Raw genomic sequence first — 20949 nt, forward strand, 5'->3', positions numbered from 1 at the left:
CTACTGTCAGCTTAATGTGTCCTTTGAAAAGGCATTTAGCTCCCATTTTCTTGGCATGAAAACAGTCAATAATATCCTCGAATCGCCATTAAAAACCAAACAAACAAACAACAAATGAAAACCAGAAATATATTAACAGAATACAAATGCCCCACCATAGTGACTGAACACTGACCTAACACACAAAATTTAACCAACCTGTGATGGGCAGATATATGTAAATGTGAATGGACAAAGGTAACCTATCTTTGTTGTGGAGCATAAAGAACAATTCTTCTAATAGTGTGAAACTAAGCTCTACAAATCACTGACATCTATTATATGTTCTATCTGCAAACCAAACTGTGAACTGCACAGATCCAGATCTGATACAATAAGCCAGATGATCGCGATCCACAAGGTCTATTCTTGATAAAGTTTTCAGTGAAGAATATATGTTCTGATCTGTTGGAAGATCATTCAACAGCACCTGTGAAATTAACTGCTTTTTGATGCTGGGTGTACTTGTACACAGGAAAAGGGCCAATATGATAGGCCCAGATTTTATTTCCTTGTTTTATATTATGGTCTCATATCTGAAATGAGATTACACTATATTAAATGTGTCCAAAAATATTTAAATTAAATAGCAATTGATTTACAAACTGTCAATTTCATGACACTGTGATAAATCTTTAGTTTTTTAATGTAGAATGTATGAACATAAACTGAAACAAGCCAGTTCTGTAAATCTTGTATTCCTCCTCAAGCACACTTTATTGAGGTCACTAAAAGTACACAATAATGGCCATGATTCTATTGAAAGTAAAGTTACAAGGCATGGAAGTTAAACAAGTTTCATGTCTTTATACCCAAAGGTATTAAAGGTGCAGAAAAAGAAAAGAAAATAATCAGTGACTTTGACCTTGAAGATAAAACCTTGACTGACATATGAGATGACATCAAACAAATAAATTCAAGTATACCATAGTTCTCATGTGAACCTTGAACAGCTTTTTAAGATATAACAACAAAAGCAACCATAAGATATAGACCAGTGACCTTGACCTTGAAGACAAAACCCCAAATGTGGAATGCAGAAGGAAAATACTAATGAAATTTTAAATACTAGCCTGCAACCATGACTTTCAAGATGAGATCTGCCATGTGATGATACATGACAAAATAACAAGTTTCATCCCTTATATCCAATGGCTCTAATGTTACAGAATGGAAAGTACAATATGAAGGAAAACTTAAAATACTGACACATGACATTGACCTTGAGGCTAAAAACCCAGATGGCATATGCAAGACACCTATTAAATGAGGATGTACAGGCACATCAAGTTTCATCTCTTAATCTCAAAAGGTTTTTAAATTGCAGAGACAAAAGGAAAGTGTGAAGGAAAACTTTAAATACTGACCTATAACCATGACCTTGACACTTTGTAAAAGTAATGTACAAGTACAAAAAGTTTCATCCTTAAATAAGAAAAGGCTCCAAAGTTACAGAGCAGAAAGAAAAGTGTGATGCAAACAAAATACTGATTTGTGACTTAAACTTGGATGAAAGAACCACCAATATAGGGCAAAATACACTAATGACAATACACCATTACCTGATCTCTAACAGCTCTTAATTTATTAACTGGAATGGAGAATGAAATGGAATACTTACAATAAAAGTCATGGCCTTGACCCTGAAAACACAAACCCTAGTATGGTAGTAAATACAAATTCTAACGACAATATATAAATATACCATGTTTGATCCATTAACTGCAAACAGCTCCAACATTTTGCAGTGGAATGAAAGATGAGGGAAAACTTAAAATTTTGAATTGTGACCTTGCCTTTGAAAATAGGACTTCTAATGCTGTAGTTAAATGAAGTTTTATCCCTTGAATGGATATATGGGTAAGAGGAGGAAAAGAAACTGAAGGAAAACTCAAAATATTAAACTGTAACCTTAATCTTCAAAATAGGACCCTCAATGAGGTAAGCAGAGCTAATAATGATGTATAAAAGTCAGTCCTTAATGTCAAATGACTTTAAAGTTATAGAGCAAAAACAAAAATGTGATGGATGAGTGGATACAAAGATGGACAGATTGATGGAAATAGAGATATTGTCCACTGCTTTTGACAAAAAGATGGTCATCAACAAGTTCATGGAACAGAAATATCTCACAGTACCTGAAAACCTACCTAAATGCAAACCCTACCTAAATGCAAAACCTGCCTAAATGCAAAACCTAGCTAATGTGCAACAAGATGGACAGATAAGGGTAACACTATGTGCTCATACTACTGTCATGGTGGGGCATACAATTGGATAGACACAGCAACATGACATCTGCCTGTGCTATCAGTGTTGAGGCATAAAGAACTAGTTATGATTGAAGAGATAAACAGACGAACAAAAACTAGTTCTATGCTCTTTAAGCCTTGAATATTTTGCAAGAAAATATAATAATAGTCTAAACTTTTGCAAGCTTAGCCAGCTGATAGCAAACAATGTGTTAGCTTATGCTTGACTACTATACCTTTCATTAGGATGATGGGACCATGATCTGGTGTCCTCAGGGTGAGAGGTCACATGGTCACCCTCCACTGTCTCCATAAGGGAGCCATTCTGGAAGTGAAATAAGAGGTGAAATTAATGTCATAATAAAAAGGAAAAAAAAAGTGATGGAAGATTAATTAATTATGAAATAAGCTTACAAAATAGATCATTACTAATCATAAAAAGAAAAACTACAAAAACAAACAGGGCATACAGACAGACAAAACTTACTGCAATTTAACAATGTAGTTACATACAGTAAAAGATGAATTTTACAATTTAAAAGCATTCTAATGCATTATAATCTTCTTATTCAGTACCTGAACAGGCTTTTCTTAGACTAAACACTCTATGCCTCAGTCTGGTTTTTTCATATACAAACTATAACATGTTTATCTCAACAACTTGTTTTTCAAAACAAATCCCCTCATCAATCAAATTTTTTTTTATTAATTCCAAAACTGCAAATTTTTAAGCTAGGATACATGTAAATAGAAGAGGCAACTGCAAGTAATAAGATGCATTGTATTAAGCTGGCCAGTCAATTATGGATTTTCCAACAGAAATAATTTTGATAATTCACTGGAGTGAAATATGAAAAATATTCTTTTTGCTGGGCTCAATATACATGAATAAAATTACAAAAAGTATCTGACCTGCCATTTTGTCACTTGCTTGATCTAGTGGTAAGTAAGGCTACCCCTCATGCAAAAGTACCAGGTTTTATTTTTTTCTTAAATTGTTTTGTTCATGTGGTTTTTTTATTGCCTTATATTTGGAAAGAGAATTATATTACAACTGATAATTTTCATATGAGTATACACAGCTGACATATAAAGAACTAGTTCAGAACACAATCTGTCTATAAGGAACATTCAATGGACAATAATTCATCCATTGTGGACATGTGTCTCTCACATTCAGATTGATTTGGAAACTAAAATTAAGCCATACTAAACATAAAAGTCCTTTTGAAGGGATCAGATCAATTATTAATTTCTGACTTAATGTTAATATAGTAAAATATATAAACAATTTCTGCATTGAACTGTTAAATACAAACTACACATGCTTCCATTCATTAGAGTTATGAGAAAATTTCAATCTTGAAAAACATACAGCATCACTTTTAGCCATGTGCTGTTAAACAGTTGTTTGTTCTACTGATTACTCAAAACAAACTGCACAGACTCAGATGTGCCACCACAATATGTGATGGCAAATCTGGTTCTGTGCACTGTGCAGCAGAACTTTACTTAAAAGTAAGTATTTACCGTGTACGTGTATTATCATCAAGTTCATCCCATCAAACACCCAATGTGATCATTATGCCTGAAATGGCTCAATTAAGAGTTCCTAACTGGTTTGCTCAGTAACCAGGTGTACTTTTATATAGCTGTCCACTAAGACAGGTTTCCATCATACTAGATGGATGACAGGGACTTAATAGTGCTGAAATTGAAACCATTACCAATGGTGATCCATACCCAATAAAGTTATGCATTTCATTTCAAAAAGCAACACAAGGCAAATATGAAGAAAGAATCTTCCCAAGTCAGCATACATGCCAACCACCTTAGATGTAAAAGAGTAATTATTGCTATTATAAGTGGCAAAAAAAAAGCATAATTTGGGCATAAATAGTGCAATCTTAATTTTACATGAAGAATTAAAGCACCAATGAAAAAGATACAATTTTACTTCTAATATGGTTTAGATCTGCAGCTGGTTAACATTCTTGTAACCAAGGGCAAAATCCATATGGATTAGAACCAGTATACAAAACTAAAAATGCTGAAAAATTATTTATATTCAGCACTCACATCAACTAGTCAACATGTGCTACTTTCACTGAATGATCATAAACTGAAATTCTGCAATATCAAGGTCAGGTTCTCAGTGCTGTATTACATTACTCTTATATTCTTCTTTTCAAGTTTGTAAAATGGTGTTGATTTGTCACTTTTTCTGATATGACACTTTGAAGTTTGAAAAGATCCATCTGCTCTAATATTTTCCTTCATATAGTATGCACAACTCACACTTTAAGTGTTTTACTTAACATTGGCAACATTCTCTTAAAAAAATACACTGGTTCACTATCTAACTAGCTTATCAATAGAATGAATCTATTAGACAAAGTTCACTTTTGATGAAACCCATGTTTTCTTGGAAATGGATCATATACAGTAGCTATAAATAGCAAATAAGGAAAGTACTCTTATGCTATTCTTACACAGCAGTCACCTGTTTAAAAATATTCTCAAATTTTAATGAGTGGATTAAAGAGATGATCATGAAAATGAACATTTTTGCATCATTATTTTATTTTTTAATGTAGCAAAAAAGATTAATGCATAGCCTAGAGGAAAACCTAAGTTGGTGAAAAAAGCATAATGATTACACCAAAGTGCAATGGTTGGCATGTATGAGTTAGCCATATAATTGTTGTTTTTTTTAAAAAACTGGAATGTTAAATATACTCTTCATTTTATTCCCCTTTAAAATAATTTAGTCCTCTAGTGTTACTGTTTTAAAGTGGAATAAATATGTTTAAACAAAGCAGGCCTCAATTTCTCCTCTTGGGGATTCTTGGTATCAACATGTTGCTCTGCTGCTCTTGGAAAGAGCAAGGTATACACATGCTTTACAATATAGAAAATATATATGTAACATAAATAAAAAGAAATGAAAATTTGGGTCATTCCTTCTTCAACAAGGCAGCAGGTTTTCATTTTGTCAGCTTCCTCCTGCATTCCAATACAAGACAATAAGGGCAGTATAAAAACCCAGATTCCAAATGCAGTGTATAATGCTCCTCATTTCTTTCACAATCATAGAAATATATACCAATCATTTGCTTACAAAAGTTGATCTTAATTAAATATTAACCTATAAGCAAGAAAGTAATGACAATTTTAATTCTAAACAGAAATGAATATCATCCTAAATTAAATGCATTTACATCAAAAACAACAATTTTACTTCTGTTCTGAGATACACTGAATGATGCCAGTTGCTTTCCTCAGGGTTAATTTTTTTTTAGTTCAATCTTTTTCTTGTAGCAGAAAATATATTTAAAAGAAGATATAAAAAAATGCCTGTGACTGCCAAGCAATGTACGTGTAACATCTTAAATGCCCTACCTGTTAGAAAATATACATGTAATCAGCTGCTTATTTTATAATATTTATAAATGAATAAATTTCCTGGCCAGTGTCATTATGTTCTAGTGATGCATATAAAAAATTCTGCAACTGTGTCAAGAAATCTATTTATTATGTGCACTCTTAGTGGGAAACATTTCTTAACTAAAAGTATGAAGTTGAGGGCAGCATTTTCTAACCTGGTGAAACTCAGTTTGAACATTCCAGCCAAACTCGCACTGTAAATTAAATATTGTTTAAGGAGTACCAATTTACATGAAATTCGTAACTTCTGCAAACCAAAAATTTTAAGACCTAAGGAGCAATAATAGGATCCGTTCTCCAATCAACAAGCTAAAGTACCAATGAAACTGGAATTTTTTACAGGGCAAAATCACCAAAATTAATACAAAAATAATTGAATTTAAAGTATTTGTCTTATACATAAACACCAGCATCTGTCACAATGCTGTGTTTACATATCTGGATTCCCCACTGCAAAAAAAAGGGCAAGAAAATGCAAGAAAACTATCCAAGACTACAGGCACAGTACAAACCCTTGCAACCATCCACATTATTGAACAAAAGCAAAATAATGGAGTGTAAAGTAACAGTACCATACATATCCCTATAATTCCCTTTTTTCTTAAAGCCTATTAATGGATTAAAACAAAAGTTACTGTTATAAATGAAAAAAGGATTAAAGATGGGACGTGCTGGGTTTGATACACAATGCATTTTCATTTTGTAAATATATATTGAGGCATTAATCCATGGTATCCCATCCTGTGAAAGCTCTTACCATTTGGTAACTTTTATGTTTCCACAAATCTACCTGAATAAGCAAATCACACACTGTACTCTACATTCATAATTTTGCTAAGAGTTTACATGATCACCAAATCATTCCCATTGTAGGAAAGGAGATTCAAAACTCCATACTAACCTGACACATGATCTGACACTGAAGTCTTAGGAAACACTGATATACACATAGTTTTAAAATTAATTAGTATTTTCTACATCCTGTATGTGCATTAGATAGTTTTTTTAAATGACATGATCAACTTTAACAATGACCTCCCTTGAAATCTCAGTTTACCATTTAATAAAGGTTTTCTATGAGAAATTTATTTGAGAATTTATAGCATAAAATTAAAATATTTGCAGAAGCACTTACTTCAACAAAGAATTATATCATCACTATCTATATAACCAAAGCAATATGGAAGATATTTGTATATATCAGAAACCAAATCTAATATATGTGACAAATTATTCTTCCTGTCTAAATAAATTATAGTGCTATGAAAGACTATCTAGAGTTAAATATGGTAATGAAGATTTTCCAGGGAGGCAAATATACCTTTAATGAACAAATGACTCAATACTGTTGTTTCCTTAAACCTGCTTTTGTTTTGTTTTTGTGTAGCATTTGGGTTGAAATCTATGTGCATGTCTTGTCGTAGCCACTTATAGTCTTCAAAATCTAAGGCAAGAATAAATAGTCAACTCCATGGATAATCTTTAGTGCTTAACCAATGGAATTGTGGACAGGGAATTCAAACCTTTGGAAAACTGTCAAATAAATCAAAAGGAATTTATGATAATTGCTTGACTCACTATACAGCAGCATTATAAAGACTAATACATTCACTGATAATTACTCAGATTTTGTTTACATTATGGAGTGTAATTGCTCTGATTTTCAAGAAAGACCTCTCAGATCCCTGTCTGAAATGAATACAATAAAGCCTAACTTTGTGAGACCATGCACTGTTTTGAAAGGCCACCTGTTATGTAAAGACAAGGCTGTCAATGCTTTACATAATATGGTGATCTCATTTGAAAGACCATCTGTTTGACAGATAATACTGTATTTACTGTCAAACCTTCTACAGTGACCATCTGCATATATCAACCACATGTGTTAAGTACAATAGATACCACCGCATGCATAATGTTTTATATGTGCTAAGATCACCTGTTCACGATAACTGCCTCAAGGCGGTGCTGCAAGTGGTTATCATGAGAGCTACCACAGGTTTCTAAGTCTGTAATGCTCAAAGTTTTTGTTTGGATTTTTTTGGTACTATATGGCACAGCAACATAAGTAGGTTATTTAATGCCAAGGCAATCAGAGTAAAGTGCCTTGCCAAAGGACACACCAAAGTAACTCACCTGATCTGGTCCAATGGTAGGACTTGAACCCATACCCTTTTGGTTGTTGAGTCCAGCAAACTAACCACTGAGCCACCACAGCTCCCTGATCAAAGTTAATGAATAGGACTAAAGACAAAAGACAAAAGAGATGGATGCATTGTACTGGGCCCCACTCTACATTTTGCTCAGTAGGTCCATAAGATCTCATTAACATAAAGGTATATAACTGCTTTGGATGAAATGTAATGTTCCTGATGTAAAGTTATGGACAGCAAAGAGGCACAAGCAATCACCGACCAATAGGGAACATTTAAAATTAAACCCATTCAAAGTCTAATATACAGATCCGTATACCCAATTTAGCTGGAATACAACAAGGCAGGGTTCAACATTTACACTAGTCCAGTCACCCACTGTCAAAATGTACAATTCAGCTTGAAGCTAGTCCATAGAACTAGTAAAAAAGAAAAAAAAAAAAAAACACACACAAATTTACCAAAATAAAAGAGAAACAGTCCTGTCTTCCAGTCACATCAAGAAACATTAAAAATAATAAAATTCGAAATGAAATTCAGACTCTGATATTGCATGATAAAACCAACTATGTTCCTGGTCATCAAAATGTTCGACTTTTGCACACAGAAGTGATGGTCAAGCATATTAATGGTCAGGACTAGACTGCATAAGATATAATTGACTATTATGTGTTGTTAATGACCTTCCTCACATTATTTTTTGTGTATGTTGTAAATATGCCCACAACAATCTGACTTTCTATCTAAAAATGGAGCTAGAATTAGAATTTACCCCCAATAAATCCATAAACCATTAAGCATTTATTGGAGTTAATTTCTCATTCTAGACCCATTTTCAAGACAGCACAACTTCAAGGTAGAGACTTGCAAACTCTCCCATGGACTAGAAATTTTGTAATCCTGAAACTTAAAGCTTAGTCAAGTTACGTTATGGAAAACAAAGTCAATAAGAAGGGCAATCAGGGGTAATAACTCGTGTAAATAACGAAACAAATGTTCAAAATCAAACTCACGGTCTCATCAATCTGAAGCTTACATCCCAAATATGGCTCAAGTCCAAAAAATTTTGGTAATGTTATCTTTCAGAAACCAAAGACAGCTGGACAAACAATCAAGGACCTCCCTCATCTGAGGCAGACACTCAAACCACTAGGCCACTGGAGCAGTCACAAGAAGCATTGAATGTGAAAAGTTTAAATTAATTGTCAAGGGCCATAACACTATCTCAAATGAAGTTTATGTGAAAAAATGTGTTCAGTCATTTAAACATTTATTTTAGTACTGGGGATTGCATTTAACTCATTAACCCCTTCCACCCCCTTTAAGCATCAGGAGGTAGTACCCTACTTCCAAGCTGTGTAGCGTCAAGATCATTTAAGATACAGTAAAGTGTGTGGTATTACAAAAAAGTAGACAGATGTAGCTCTACAATGGTACCAAATAAGCTGAATGTTCTAGTCAAAATATAAAATAGAAAGGAACACTTATCTTTTGAGACCCAATTTTTTTTTACACCCAAAACTTGCTTGTGGTCGGAATCCGATTTTGTGTTCAGATTTTTATACTTTTTGGCCTCAGATCTAAGGTGGCGCTCACCAGATAATATGTACTTTTGACAGAGTGACATATGTAAGGTGAAGTAGTTCGCATTTAAAACATGCACAGTGGACAGAATGTTTGCATACCTCTATGCTACATTAATGTAATGTGGATGATATTTCTTTTGGATATTGTACTTTTGGAAATTTTACATGATTTAAGCACACTGCTAACTAAAATGACTGCTCCCTTGTGTTAAAAAATCAGTCTGAATTAGTCTAAAGTACACTATACATAGCAGCTATTAAAATAGGGAAAATGAATTTTGCCAGACTAGACAGTACCAGCTTCTGAAAGTGCAATGAATGAATTACCAAATATATAAAATGTAAAAAAAGTTATCGGCTCTTTTTTATACAATTTACCTCTGAAGTTCAGGAAGTGAAAATGACCAAGTAGAGCTAGCACTTTTTTGAAAGGTGCACATTTGAAGTAAGGCCAAGCTGTATACTATATAACCCATAGTACACCCATCAATCATACACCAAAATAAAGGGAATTAAAGGTTCTTTGCATTATACCTAAGATATACAAGGTCTTTTTTAAATAGCCAGTATAACCAGTGAGGAAAGCCGGGGACATTCTTCTTCTTTAAAACCCTAACCCTATGCAAAATGCGAAACTGAATAGCGCCACCTAAGGCAATCTGGTCTGAACTGCGCACAGACAAGAGAACCTTTGCAAAAAGTGGGATAAGATGCGGATTTGGAGTAAAAAGGGGCCAGGACACAAAAATGATGGGTCCAATAAGCACAAAAAATCATTTACCTTTTTGCACATGTGTAAGCAAAATAGCCAAAGAAAAACAACGTTTCAAACACAACTAGGCCACAGGCTAACTTAAAATCTCTTGCAAGCCAATTTATTTGGATGCATTCAGAGGTAGTCCCCAAAATATGTTTCCTACTCGCTTTTCCGACAAAAATGACAAAAATCTCCAGAGGTTATTGAGTTGATGGTGATCATATCAGTCATATAAAATAGAAAGCCCACTAACTGTCTATGTCATGATGTCTTCATTCCAATTTGGTCAATTCTGTTTGTTTTGGGGGTGGGGGTCAGCATAAGTCATATCATATAAGGTTTTTCTATTTTTAGTAATAGCAAATTGACGATGGATTATTCTTATTTGTGTAAACTTTAAAGCCCTCTATGCCAGGGTACTTTATGTCAAATAGGTCAAATTCTACCGAGCGTTTACAAGAAGTCATTGTATTTCTTAGTAAAAATGACCACATTTGATTGCAGATCAACATCCATTAAATAAATCTCAGAATACTGATGAAAGAATGCTCCTTGTAAAATCACGTGTAAATCAGAAAAACAATTTTCAAGAAGACATAAATAACAATTGTAAATTGATAATGGATGGATAAGAGAAAAACAACCATACTATAAGCTCACTTTGCCTTATGGCCAGGTGATCAAAACAACTTCACAAGGTTATAAATATTATAAAGGAAATTTTGTTTGCATGAATGAGTGGAAGCTAAATTTCTGACAAAAAAGTTTCTGTTTCGGAGTTATGTTTATATATTATAACATTTTTTTTTCTCAAGTTACTGAACACCAGGCCAAATTTCTAAGACTTAAACAACTGGTGAAGAATGAAAATTCTGATGATTACATTCATTACAAAAATTATTGTGTTACTGCATTCATTACACTTGTAAAAAATAATGCTGTATTCCAATTTTCTTCATGCCAACTAAATCTCACTGTTTCATGATGTCAATCAAGTTTTTAATTATTTACTTTCACCAATTTGTCATTCTTTCTGTATCTAACAATGTGTTTCAACCTAGGCCATTTACTTTCACAAATATAATGCTCTCTTTTGACCAAAGAAAAACAAGATGATTCACACTTTATAAAGAGACACATTTATATTTACACAGAAGGACTGCTTTAAATAACTCCAGTTAAAATGGCTTAAGAAGATTATAGGCAAAAACAGATCCAAAATAAATTTAAGATAAGCAAAATACTGCAAACCCCATTTATGCTAAATATTTGGTCAAATATATATAATGAAAGGATCTAATTGTACATGAACTGTACCTCTCCCACCTGCAAAGACTCTGGAACTGGAGCTTCCATTCCAGGAAATACCTCTGCTTGCATTTCATCTGCAGAATTTCTTTCAATTCCTTGCAATTCTTCAATAGCATTTTTCATGTTGTCCAATTCCTCTGTATGTGTGCTCTCAGTGTCATTCACACAGTTCTCTCCTTCATGAGTTTCAGTATCAGCAGTGCTCTTGTTTAGAACATCTGTATTCAACTGATCTGACAGATACTCAAGTTTACTCTCAATGTTGTCAGTGCTTTCGCTCTCTGTGCTGGCAAGAATTTTCTTGCGTCTTGCATTGTTTTTACTGGAACGAGTCTTTAAAAGCAGCCTGCCCCATTTTGGCATGGAATATTGCTTGCATGCTTCCTTTTTCCATGAATCCAATTCATCCTGATTAACCACGTCCCCTTCAGGGCTCTCAATGGGCACATCAATGTAACTGGCAAGGAGAGCTTCAAGCCTTGAAATGAGCCCAAACAAATTACCCATGATGATTCAAGGGCATCAAAGTTTTCAGCCCAGATTATGGGGCGAAATCAGCTTCAAATATCTAAAATTCTGAAACACAAGCATCATGCCATGCTGCATCATGTTTTGTCAGTTGGAATGAATCGTAATAAGCAGTATTGGTAAAATAACATTCTGGAATCCAGTTTTGGGTTCATATAATGGAATGAAGCTGATACCGAAATTGATGGTTTTAAAATGTTTGATGAATATATTTTTTCTTGCAAAATTTATACAGTGGAAAAATTCCTCAAGTCACATGAAACACTGACATCTTACTACCATAACAATGAACTTGGCCTGCTCCACAATTTGTTTCAACTGCATGGTATAAAATCTGGCCTATAATAATCTGACATGTAACAAAAGGCTCTATTTCATAAATTCCTTTGTGACATGAGATGCATCAACATTCTATGACATTATAATCATGTACTAGTTCTCCTCTGGAAATATTTAATTACTGGAATAGCTAATTATCCAATACTGGATAAACAATTTGACATTTTCAAAAGAACATTTATGTGAAAATTATCATAGATAAAATGCAACAATATTTTAATTTGCAGAACTACCAGTAAAGTGCTGTCACATTACTTTTGTATTAATCAATACACTGCTGTCTGTGAAATCATTTCAAATATTTTTTAAAGTTTCCATGAGAAATTTATGAAACTAATATATAAAGTTTAGCCATGAACCATGATGTCTTTACCTTTAACAGAACAATTTTCATCTTATTTTACATCAATACACGAATGGCAATGACTGTTTATTTGAACAGAATTACAAGATATTCTGGGATTTATCTGATGTCCAAATCTTAATTTTTTGTCTCTTTTTATTTCCTATCCAGAATTTTACAAGAAACTGTAAATGACATAAAATGGAAAAATTTGTACAAAAATGGAATTTTAATCATATGAGTTTGGGGTGGATAATTTCTTGCTGATTTCTCTTATGCAGATCTCCATATCTTTTACACATTGTAAAGTATTTGTTTTTCTCAATTTCATATGGATTCTTCTTTAAAGTGCTTACTTCTGAACTTTTCAATCATTCAACTAAAAATATGAGAACAATTTATTTATTATTTTAATTTTAGAGTGTTATGGCTTCAAATCTGACTCCTTACAAACAATGTGTATATCTCTTCTGCTGCAGAATCTTTCAAAATTGTAACCAAATTCTTTTTTAATAAGTTGTAAATTTGGGGTAATAAATCTTATGTTATGTTTCAAAATATGAATTCATTTCCTCTTGGTTTAACTGCCATGAGATTAAACAAAATGGAAGGATATTCTTCCAATGTGAAGTTTCCAATCTTGATTTGATACTACAACCTGCCTGTTGTGGTTATATTATAAATGCATTTATATAGAAGATACCACCATTAAAATATTTAAATAACTCCCTGCAGAGCGTTGTAAGGATCAAAGGCATCTGAAACTATTAGTTCAGGAAATATTACAAATTACAAATACTGTGAAAATCATTAACTAAAGTGCAAGAGAAAGCATTATGTCTCAAAGCACCTCCATGATATTTTGGACTGTGAATGCTGTGTTAAGTAATGATGATGCATAATGCCATAAAACACTGTATTAAAGTTGCATAATGCCACAAAACACTGTATTAAAGTTGCATAATGCCATAAAACACTGTATTAAAGTTGCATAATGCCACAAAACACTGTATTAAAGTTGCATAATGCTATAAAACACTGTATTAAAGTTGCATAATGCCACAAAACACTATATTAAAGTTGCATAATGCCACAAAACACTGTATTAAAGTTGCATAATGCCACAAAACACTGTATTAAAGTCTTAAGGGGCTCATCTTATCCAAAAAAACTTCTATATTATCACACAGAAGGATACAGGCTAACACCAGATCAAACTACCACTCCGTCTCATCCATAAACTCTCCCTCTTTCCATAGATTTTTACTACAGATTAATAAAGCAGTCAGACCTTAAATCTGTCAGTGAATTTCAATATCATCCAGTTTAAAAAGAATCCAACAATCTTTTATGGTCTGAAGTCAGCTGGTATTTTCTTCATCAAGAATTCATTAATCTTAGTTATTCGGTTTCTCTGAAGCATTCAAGTGTTTCAAGGCAGTTTATGTTAAATAAACCTTTTCTGTTCTTGGGTAGGATAAGCTAAACATGACCAAAACTTCTTACAAAGATTAAAGTTCCAGGAATCAAAATCCAGACTACAAAGCTAGCCAACTAAAGATGGACTTGCGTAATGAATGTGACCTTCCTATTCTGGCTGTTAGTTATTATAGTGCTTCCTTGAATAAGTATAACTCTTTCACTATCTTTAAAACTCTTGGAGACGAGTCCTGTTTATAGTGCTTAATGTATATTTTAAGGTTCTACTACCTTTTAACTTATTTTCACCTTCAATAAATTTAAAACATTGATTTTACCAGGAACTCACCCTGCATTCTAGTTACACGAAACATAGTCTAAAAATCCAGCATTAAATCTGTACATCTACATCCATCTTAGTTTGCAAAAATGTAACAGATTGATCCTAACTGATGTTGCAGCATATGAAACTGGTCACCAGATATGACACATTCTAAGTTCCAAGTATATGCAAAAGTATTAATTAGGCAATGAAAGTTCTCTGAACCAGCTTTCTACTATTCCTTGGACTATGAAATACTGTCATCACTGCATGTAGTACTGCTTTCTGTTGCCCATCCATATAGAAATTGTTTAAAGTTACCAGACACATGTGACAATATCATTAAATGCTGTGTCAAATCCACTGAAGCAGGTACTTGTTGATAATCAATTGACATATAGATATATACATTTTTAACTTGCAGTTACAGATGAGGCTCAAAAGGAGAGAACCATGTATTTCTGGACTTAATTCATGAGTGCAATGTTTAAGAAGGTAAACAGAGTTTGTTTTTGCTTTGATTCATTTTCATCTTTTCACAATTATTCTTTCAAAGTTCATTTTACAAAGATGGCACAATAAATACAATCAATTTTCTTTATGCTTATCATTTCATTGTGCTCTTTGAATCAGTTTAAAAAATCATCTCTCTCTCTCTCTCTGATCTAGAATTTTCCTCACACTGATATTCCAAACTGAGGCATGGGAAACTCATCCATGGTGCCATTCAAAATTCACTACATGAAGGTTGCAGTCACCAAGCTCCATAGAAATTTAAATACAGGAAAAGACGAGGTATTGAACCAATCCCTCTCATTGCAAGAAGCGGGGGCCCCAAGAGGCCGAGTGGTCTAAAGAGCTCACTGTTACAGATCACTGCCATCTCACCTGTCTGCGTGGGTTCGAGTCTCGGATTCAGCCAATGTGGATATGTGAGAAAGTTTGTCAGTAGCTTCTTGTGGGTCAGTGGTTCTTTCTGGGGTTTTCCCGGTTTCTTCCTCCACCATTTATACTGGCCGCCATGTATAGCCTATCTTGTGCTGAAAAATGGCATTAAACCCTACAACAACAATTACAAGAAGCAGGCTGTTCCCTTGTCCAGGTCAGGGAAACAAAAAGACCATTAAAGATGAAACACCTAATGACTTGCATTTGACCTAAGGTACTTAGTAATGCATGCCCAGTGACAGGTATCTGGCTATCCCAGGTGGCTGGTGCCCAGTCACTGGTAAGCTTAACCCAGTGTCCTGGCGACTGGAGGTTCTAGCAAGTGACCAGTTGCTTGATTTGGAACCTGGTGACCATCACAACCATTCAAGTAACAATAACTGTCAAAAGAATCACTGTCTCAGGAACTTGGCAAAATCAACAATCTCATCCCCTCTGCCCTTCTGGTGTAAAGAAATTAGCCATTAGCTTTATATTGACAATGCTGTTTAAGTTGACTGTTGTAGGCTGACAAGGATCACCAACACTGCCTTTAACAGGTACATGTACCAAGTTAATATAAAGCTAGAACCAATTTCCTTATACCAGAAAGGCATGACTTCCTCTGGGATGTCAGAGACTTCCTTAATTCAGGAAGTACCTTGATGTCCCCCCCACCCCCAACTTCAATGATCTGGTGACTTTCATAAACCAGAAAGTAACTCTGATCCTTCCCAAGTTGCAAGTTGGTGACTCTTGAATGGCAAGTGCCATTCATGAAGAAGAACCTGTTTCATTCTGCCTGTTTAAATGTGTGCACCATCTTTCAACTAAATCCCACACTGCATCTGTGCATAAAGTGCAGAATGAACATTCATCCATTTGCACATAATACATGACAGATAGATGGGGAGAGTGTCCCTTGAAACGTTTTTAAGGCTGTCTTTACCATCTTCTTGTACCATTGCTAAAAGGCCAAAACGAAATTGTCAAAACAAAGAACATAAATGTCTGAGTATGGTAAACTAGATGCCCATTCTTCCTAATTAGGACAAACTTTGTACCTGTTAGAGGCAATATAGGTGACCCTTGCCAACCTACAACAGTCAACCGAAATTGCTTTGTCAATAGAAAGCCAGAGCAAATTTTAATTTCTACAAGCAAAAAGAATGCAAGCATCTAAAAGCATTTGACAATTCCATTGCTTTGAAATATACTGGTTTACATGATAAACCTATGTCCCTGTTATCACAGATAACAAAATACAAGAACCAGAGGTAAAAGGCATAGTAGAAGAAAGTTTGGCAAAACAAAAAGAAATGATAAGAACAGTATAAGCCGACAAAATACTGGCTAGAGAATTAGAAACAGAAAGAAGGGCACAATGATTTTATACGATGTGATCTATAAATGACATGGAAGAGGAAGACCAGGATAAGATGGAAAAAGAGCTGGCATAAACGCATATAAAATAAGTTCCAAAAAAATCTTACTTGGATAAAATGTCTTAGGCAAATTACACAGCATTAAATTTTTTGCAGCACAGGGAAACAAAACCTGCAGGAATTAAACACCATGAGCAAAACTTGGTACAAGCTGAACATAGCAAGCAAAGTCATCAGAAGCTTCTTCAAGTATCCCACAATATACAACATTACAATCCTTTCTTCTCAATATTCTAGTATTTATATTTTTGAATTCAAGTGCTTTAAATGTTGAATGTTAAAACTCATTACAGATTATGTCCATCTTGCTACTTTATACTCTGTACCAACTGTTTCTTGCAGGATACTGGTTTCCAAACATCCTTTAGCTACAAACTGCTGATGTGTCTAAATTTGCTATAGAAGTTTTAGATATTTACACCAATATCAAATTTACAAACTGCTGTCTAATTACAAATGGAATTTGGAAGTCAAAATTGTTAACTAAAGTTCAATAGTGTCCTTATTTTTATAAGCCCAACCTCACCCCCATCCCACCTCCACCCCAAGGTGAAGCATACTATGCAATGTTTTGCATGAATCTGTTATAGCCTGCTATTTTCACCTGAAGATGAATTGTAAAACATTACATATTAGTTTAATTTGATTACACAATCTGATTCTTCTAGATCAATTAAACTATTCTATTTTATGCTGTTTTTATGACCATAAATAATTAAATAAACATTTACCAAATATATTCGTGTGTAATCTGAATAATTTATGAAAACATAAATGCATGGAAGAAGGTTGGTTGGTTTATCCAGAGGACAAGGTCTAAACTTGAAGTTATTAACATTTTCTTGTTGACCAAAGGTATATATTGTTATTGTAGATTGCCAAGGGCGAGATCACATGCCCAACCTGAACCCCCAGGACCTTCTGTACTGATACGCCATGTGAAGATGACCATCCATTCCGATGGATTAATAAGATTTACAATATGGCTGGACTTATGGGTCAGCTCATGTCAGGTCACTGTCTTTTTATTGTTTTACCTATTTAGTGTGGGGGTGACTTATACATCAATTGGCTTCTATGAGAGTATATAAGGTGTGTCTTTTTGAGTGGTGTAATTTTCTTAAAGTTAAAATTTCAAATATGAGCTAATTCATCTTGCTTTAATATGGAAATATTAATTTTCATACCTTCATTCCACTTCAACTGCAAACTTTGCAAAAAGGCATATACCAATCTCTACTCTGACAGTCCCTAAGGCAGACATGTTAGTAATTTGACTTGAATGCCCTGGACATAATTCTTTCTTATATTCAACTGATGCTGCATCAATGGATCCTATTGTCATCTACATTATTCGTGTTTACCAATACATAGTCAATCCCTCATCAGATTAGAACAAGGTTATGAGATATATCATCTATCAAAAAGTAGCTACTTTTAGATTGCTTAGTAATGGAACTGAACCTGAGCTATTCGTAACAGGTACATCACAGTGGATCCAACTTACTATTATTTGCTAAACAGGACCTGTGACACAGAAACTTTGTGACAGCAAAGGCGTCAAATGGAGAAATGATTCACCACAGATCTACAAACTGATGGTTTAAAATGCTGCCAATCAAATTCATGCAAGAATTCAACGACTGAAAGCCAAACAAAAAAATGACTCCTGAAATTGTTAGGGTGGAAAATTTATTTCAAGTCCCAAAAAACGGGACATGATTTCACTGATCAATGACACTGTATCCTTGCAATTAATCTAACAGGAAGTAGACATCTGAAGTTTAAATGTAGAGATGTTATCAATATGAAGCTGCACACCAAATTTGGCTGTTGGGTCTGAGCTTCCAATTATTGATTACTAACTGGAATATTTAGCTTGGACTAGAGACTCTGTGGCAAATGGAAAAGGGCTGCAATGCAATGGTAACAAGTACTGTATTACTGCTATTAAATCCAACAGTACAAGATAAACTTATGCTTAGGAATGCAAAGCATAGGAGGATGGAATATCAAAGAAAACAAATCCTCTCAATGCAATGCAAAAAGCTGACTGACATGTCATCTACATATAAAGTTGCATAACTTTGACAAGCAAGGCCCTAATGAACTTTTAAGCTTAAAGAGGTATTCACTCATATTAAGCTCTATTCAATGGCAGCTATCATTTAATTTTTTACTTTAAATAAACTCTTAACAAGTCCTTTATGTAGGCACTAATAATCTCAACCACATAAACTTTGCTTCAAGTATGGAGTCTTGAAATAAACCAACTGTGCAGATACTATTATTTCCTTATTAGACTTATCATGACCAGAACCTTTCAACTTTTGACCCCAAATTCTATACTTTTTTTAATACCCTAAATGCAAGCTATCCATGATGTTTGGTCAAATAACTGACTGCTCCAGTGGCCTAGTGGTTAGAGCATCCACCTCGGATGCAGAAGGTCATGGGTTCGATCCCCATCCGAGTCATATCAAAGACTTATGGTACCAACAGCTGCCTTGCGTGGCACTCAGCATTAAGAGGGTAGTGTTAGGACTTTTCGACGTGGTGTAAAGATAATGTGACTGGGTGTGACATCATGCTACATGTCTGCAACATGATGCACCAGTGCTAGACATCACTATGAGCTGCCACACTGCAGACATAACGATATGACTGCAAAATTGTAAAAGCTACATTAAAAATCCAACTCACACGCACACACTGGTCAAATAACTTGCTCATAAAAAAAATGTTACTGTGAAAATCTGTTCTTCTTCAGGTCAAAATGACTTGACTGTTGACCCCTTCCTACCCTAACTTCAAGCCCTTCCCAAATTTTGGGCCACGTATGTGAGCTAGAACTACTGGTGTTTCTTCCTTCAGTCACATGACATTGACTTTTGACCATTTGACCCAAAAAACAAATGTTTTTATTTATTTATCCAAGGTGAAAGCTATCCACAAACTTTTCTGAAGATACATGGTCAAGACATGAAATATCTGTGAAGTACCATATCTATCTTTCATCCAGTGACCCTGACTTTTTACCTTTTCACGCAAAATAAAAAATGCTGCTACCTCACTTTAAGTGCTAGCCATCGACAAAGTTTATTCCTGGTTTACGATGTATATATATAGTACTGTGCAGAGCTAATTTTCATATTTCAGTCACAATGACTCTGACTTTTAAACTTTGACCCCTAAATAAACAGACTTCTTCCTTACTCCTCTCTCAGTGACCTTGACCTGTAATATTTTACCCCCCGAAATAAATAGGCTTCTTCCTTACTTCAGGTACAAACCATCTACAATGTTCAGTCCAGGTCTGTAATGCAGAACTAATGGCATGATAAAAAAACATGTTTCTTCTTTCAGCGTTCCTTCCTTACCAAATGTACAGGCCATCAACAATGTTTAGTCTATGTTGCACAGAAATAATGTTATTGTTTGATTAATTCAGTAAGTAACCTTGACCTTTGAACTTTTCATCTTTAAATTGACAGACTTCTTCCTTACCCCAAATACAAGCTTTTGAAAGTTTTTGTAATGGTGGATGGCAGGGGACTTGAGTTATTGCACAGAAACAATGTATGGAATAGACAGAAAGATATACAGACCAATGTCATAACACAATATGTATGGAATAGACAGAAAGATATACAGACCAATGTCATAACACAATATGCTCATTAAAAACTTATTCAATCAAAGTCAAGATGGGATACAAACATTAAGTAAGGCATAGCGAAAAAATCCAGAAACTTTTAGGTGCCCTTTATGTGACAAACTGATTAACTAGCCAGTATTTCAAAACTCTGATTTGCAATTCTACAACTGAACATTTGCATCTTGCATTAAACCATTAAAAAGGTGGAGAGATCTGGTAGAGAGCCTCATATCCCACATATGGTAACACCTGTAGCATACTGGGGGTATCAGCTGATGTTTTAATGATTGTCCTTGCTGACTGGTATAAGTAACCAGTTATTTATGAGTTTAATGTTGTTTTTTTATTTGTTTATCATTGATCAGAATGTCAGCTGTTACATCACACTACAAAATAATACCTAAAGGATATTATGTAAGCTGT

The 20949-nt window shown here is 34.2% G+C and overlaps 1 protein-coding gene across 2 annotated transcripts in view; it reads right to left on the minus strand.

The window, feature by feature from the left end:
* LOC149801686 (protein unc-13 homolog B-like) overlaps positions 1–20949 on the minus strand; it is a 271956-nt gene that overhangs the window by 117956 nt on the left and 133051 nt on the right. For both annotated transcript variants that reach the window (XM_089955954.1, XM_089955953.1), the window contains exon 11: positions 2528–2616. In XM_089955954.1, the coding sequence (XP_089812080.1) occupies positions 2528–2616 (89 nt within the window). The remainder of the gene's footprint in view (positions 1–2527; positions 2617–20949) is intronic.

The sequence above is a fragment of the Sinohyriopsis cumingii genome, chromosome 4, assembly GCF_028554795.1.
Source record: "Sinohyriopsis cumingii isolate HCF-2022 chromosome 4, ASM2855479v2, whole genome shotgun sequence".
Classification (NCBI taxonomy): Eukaryota; Metazoa; Mollusca; class Bivalvia; order Unionida; family Unionidae; genus Sinohyriopsis; species Sinohyriopsis cumingii.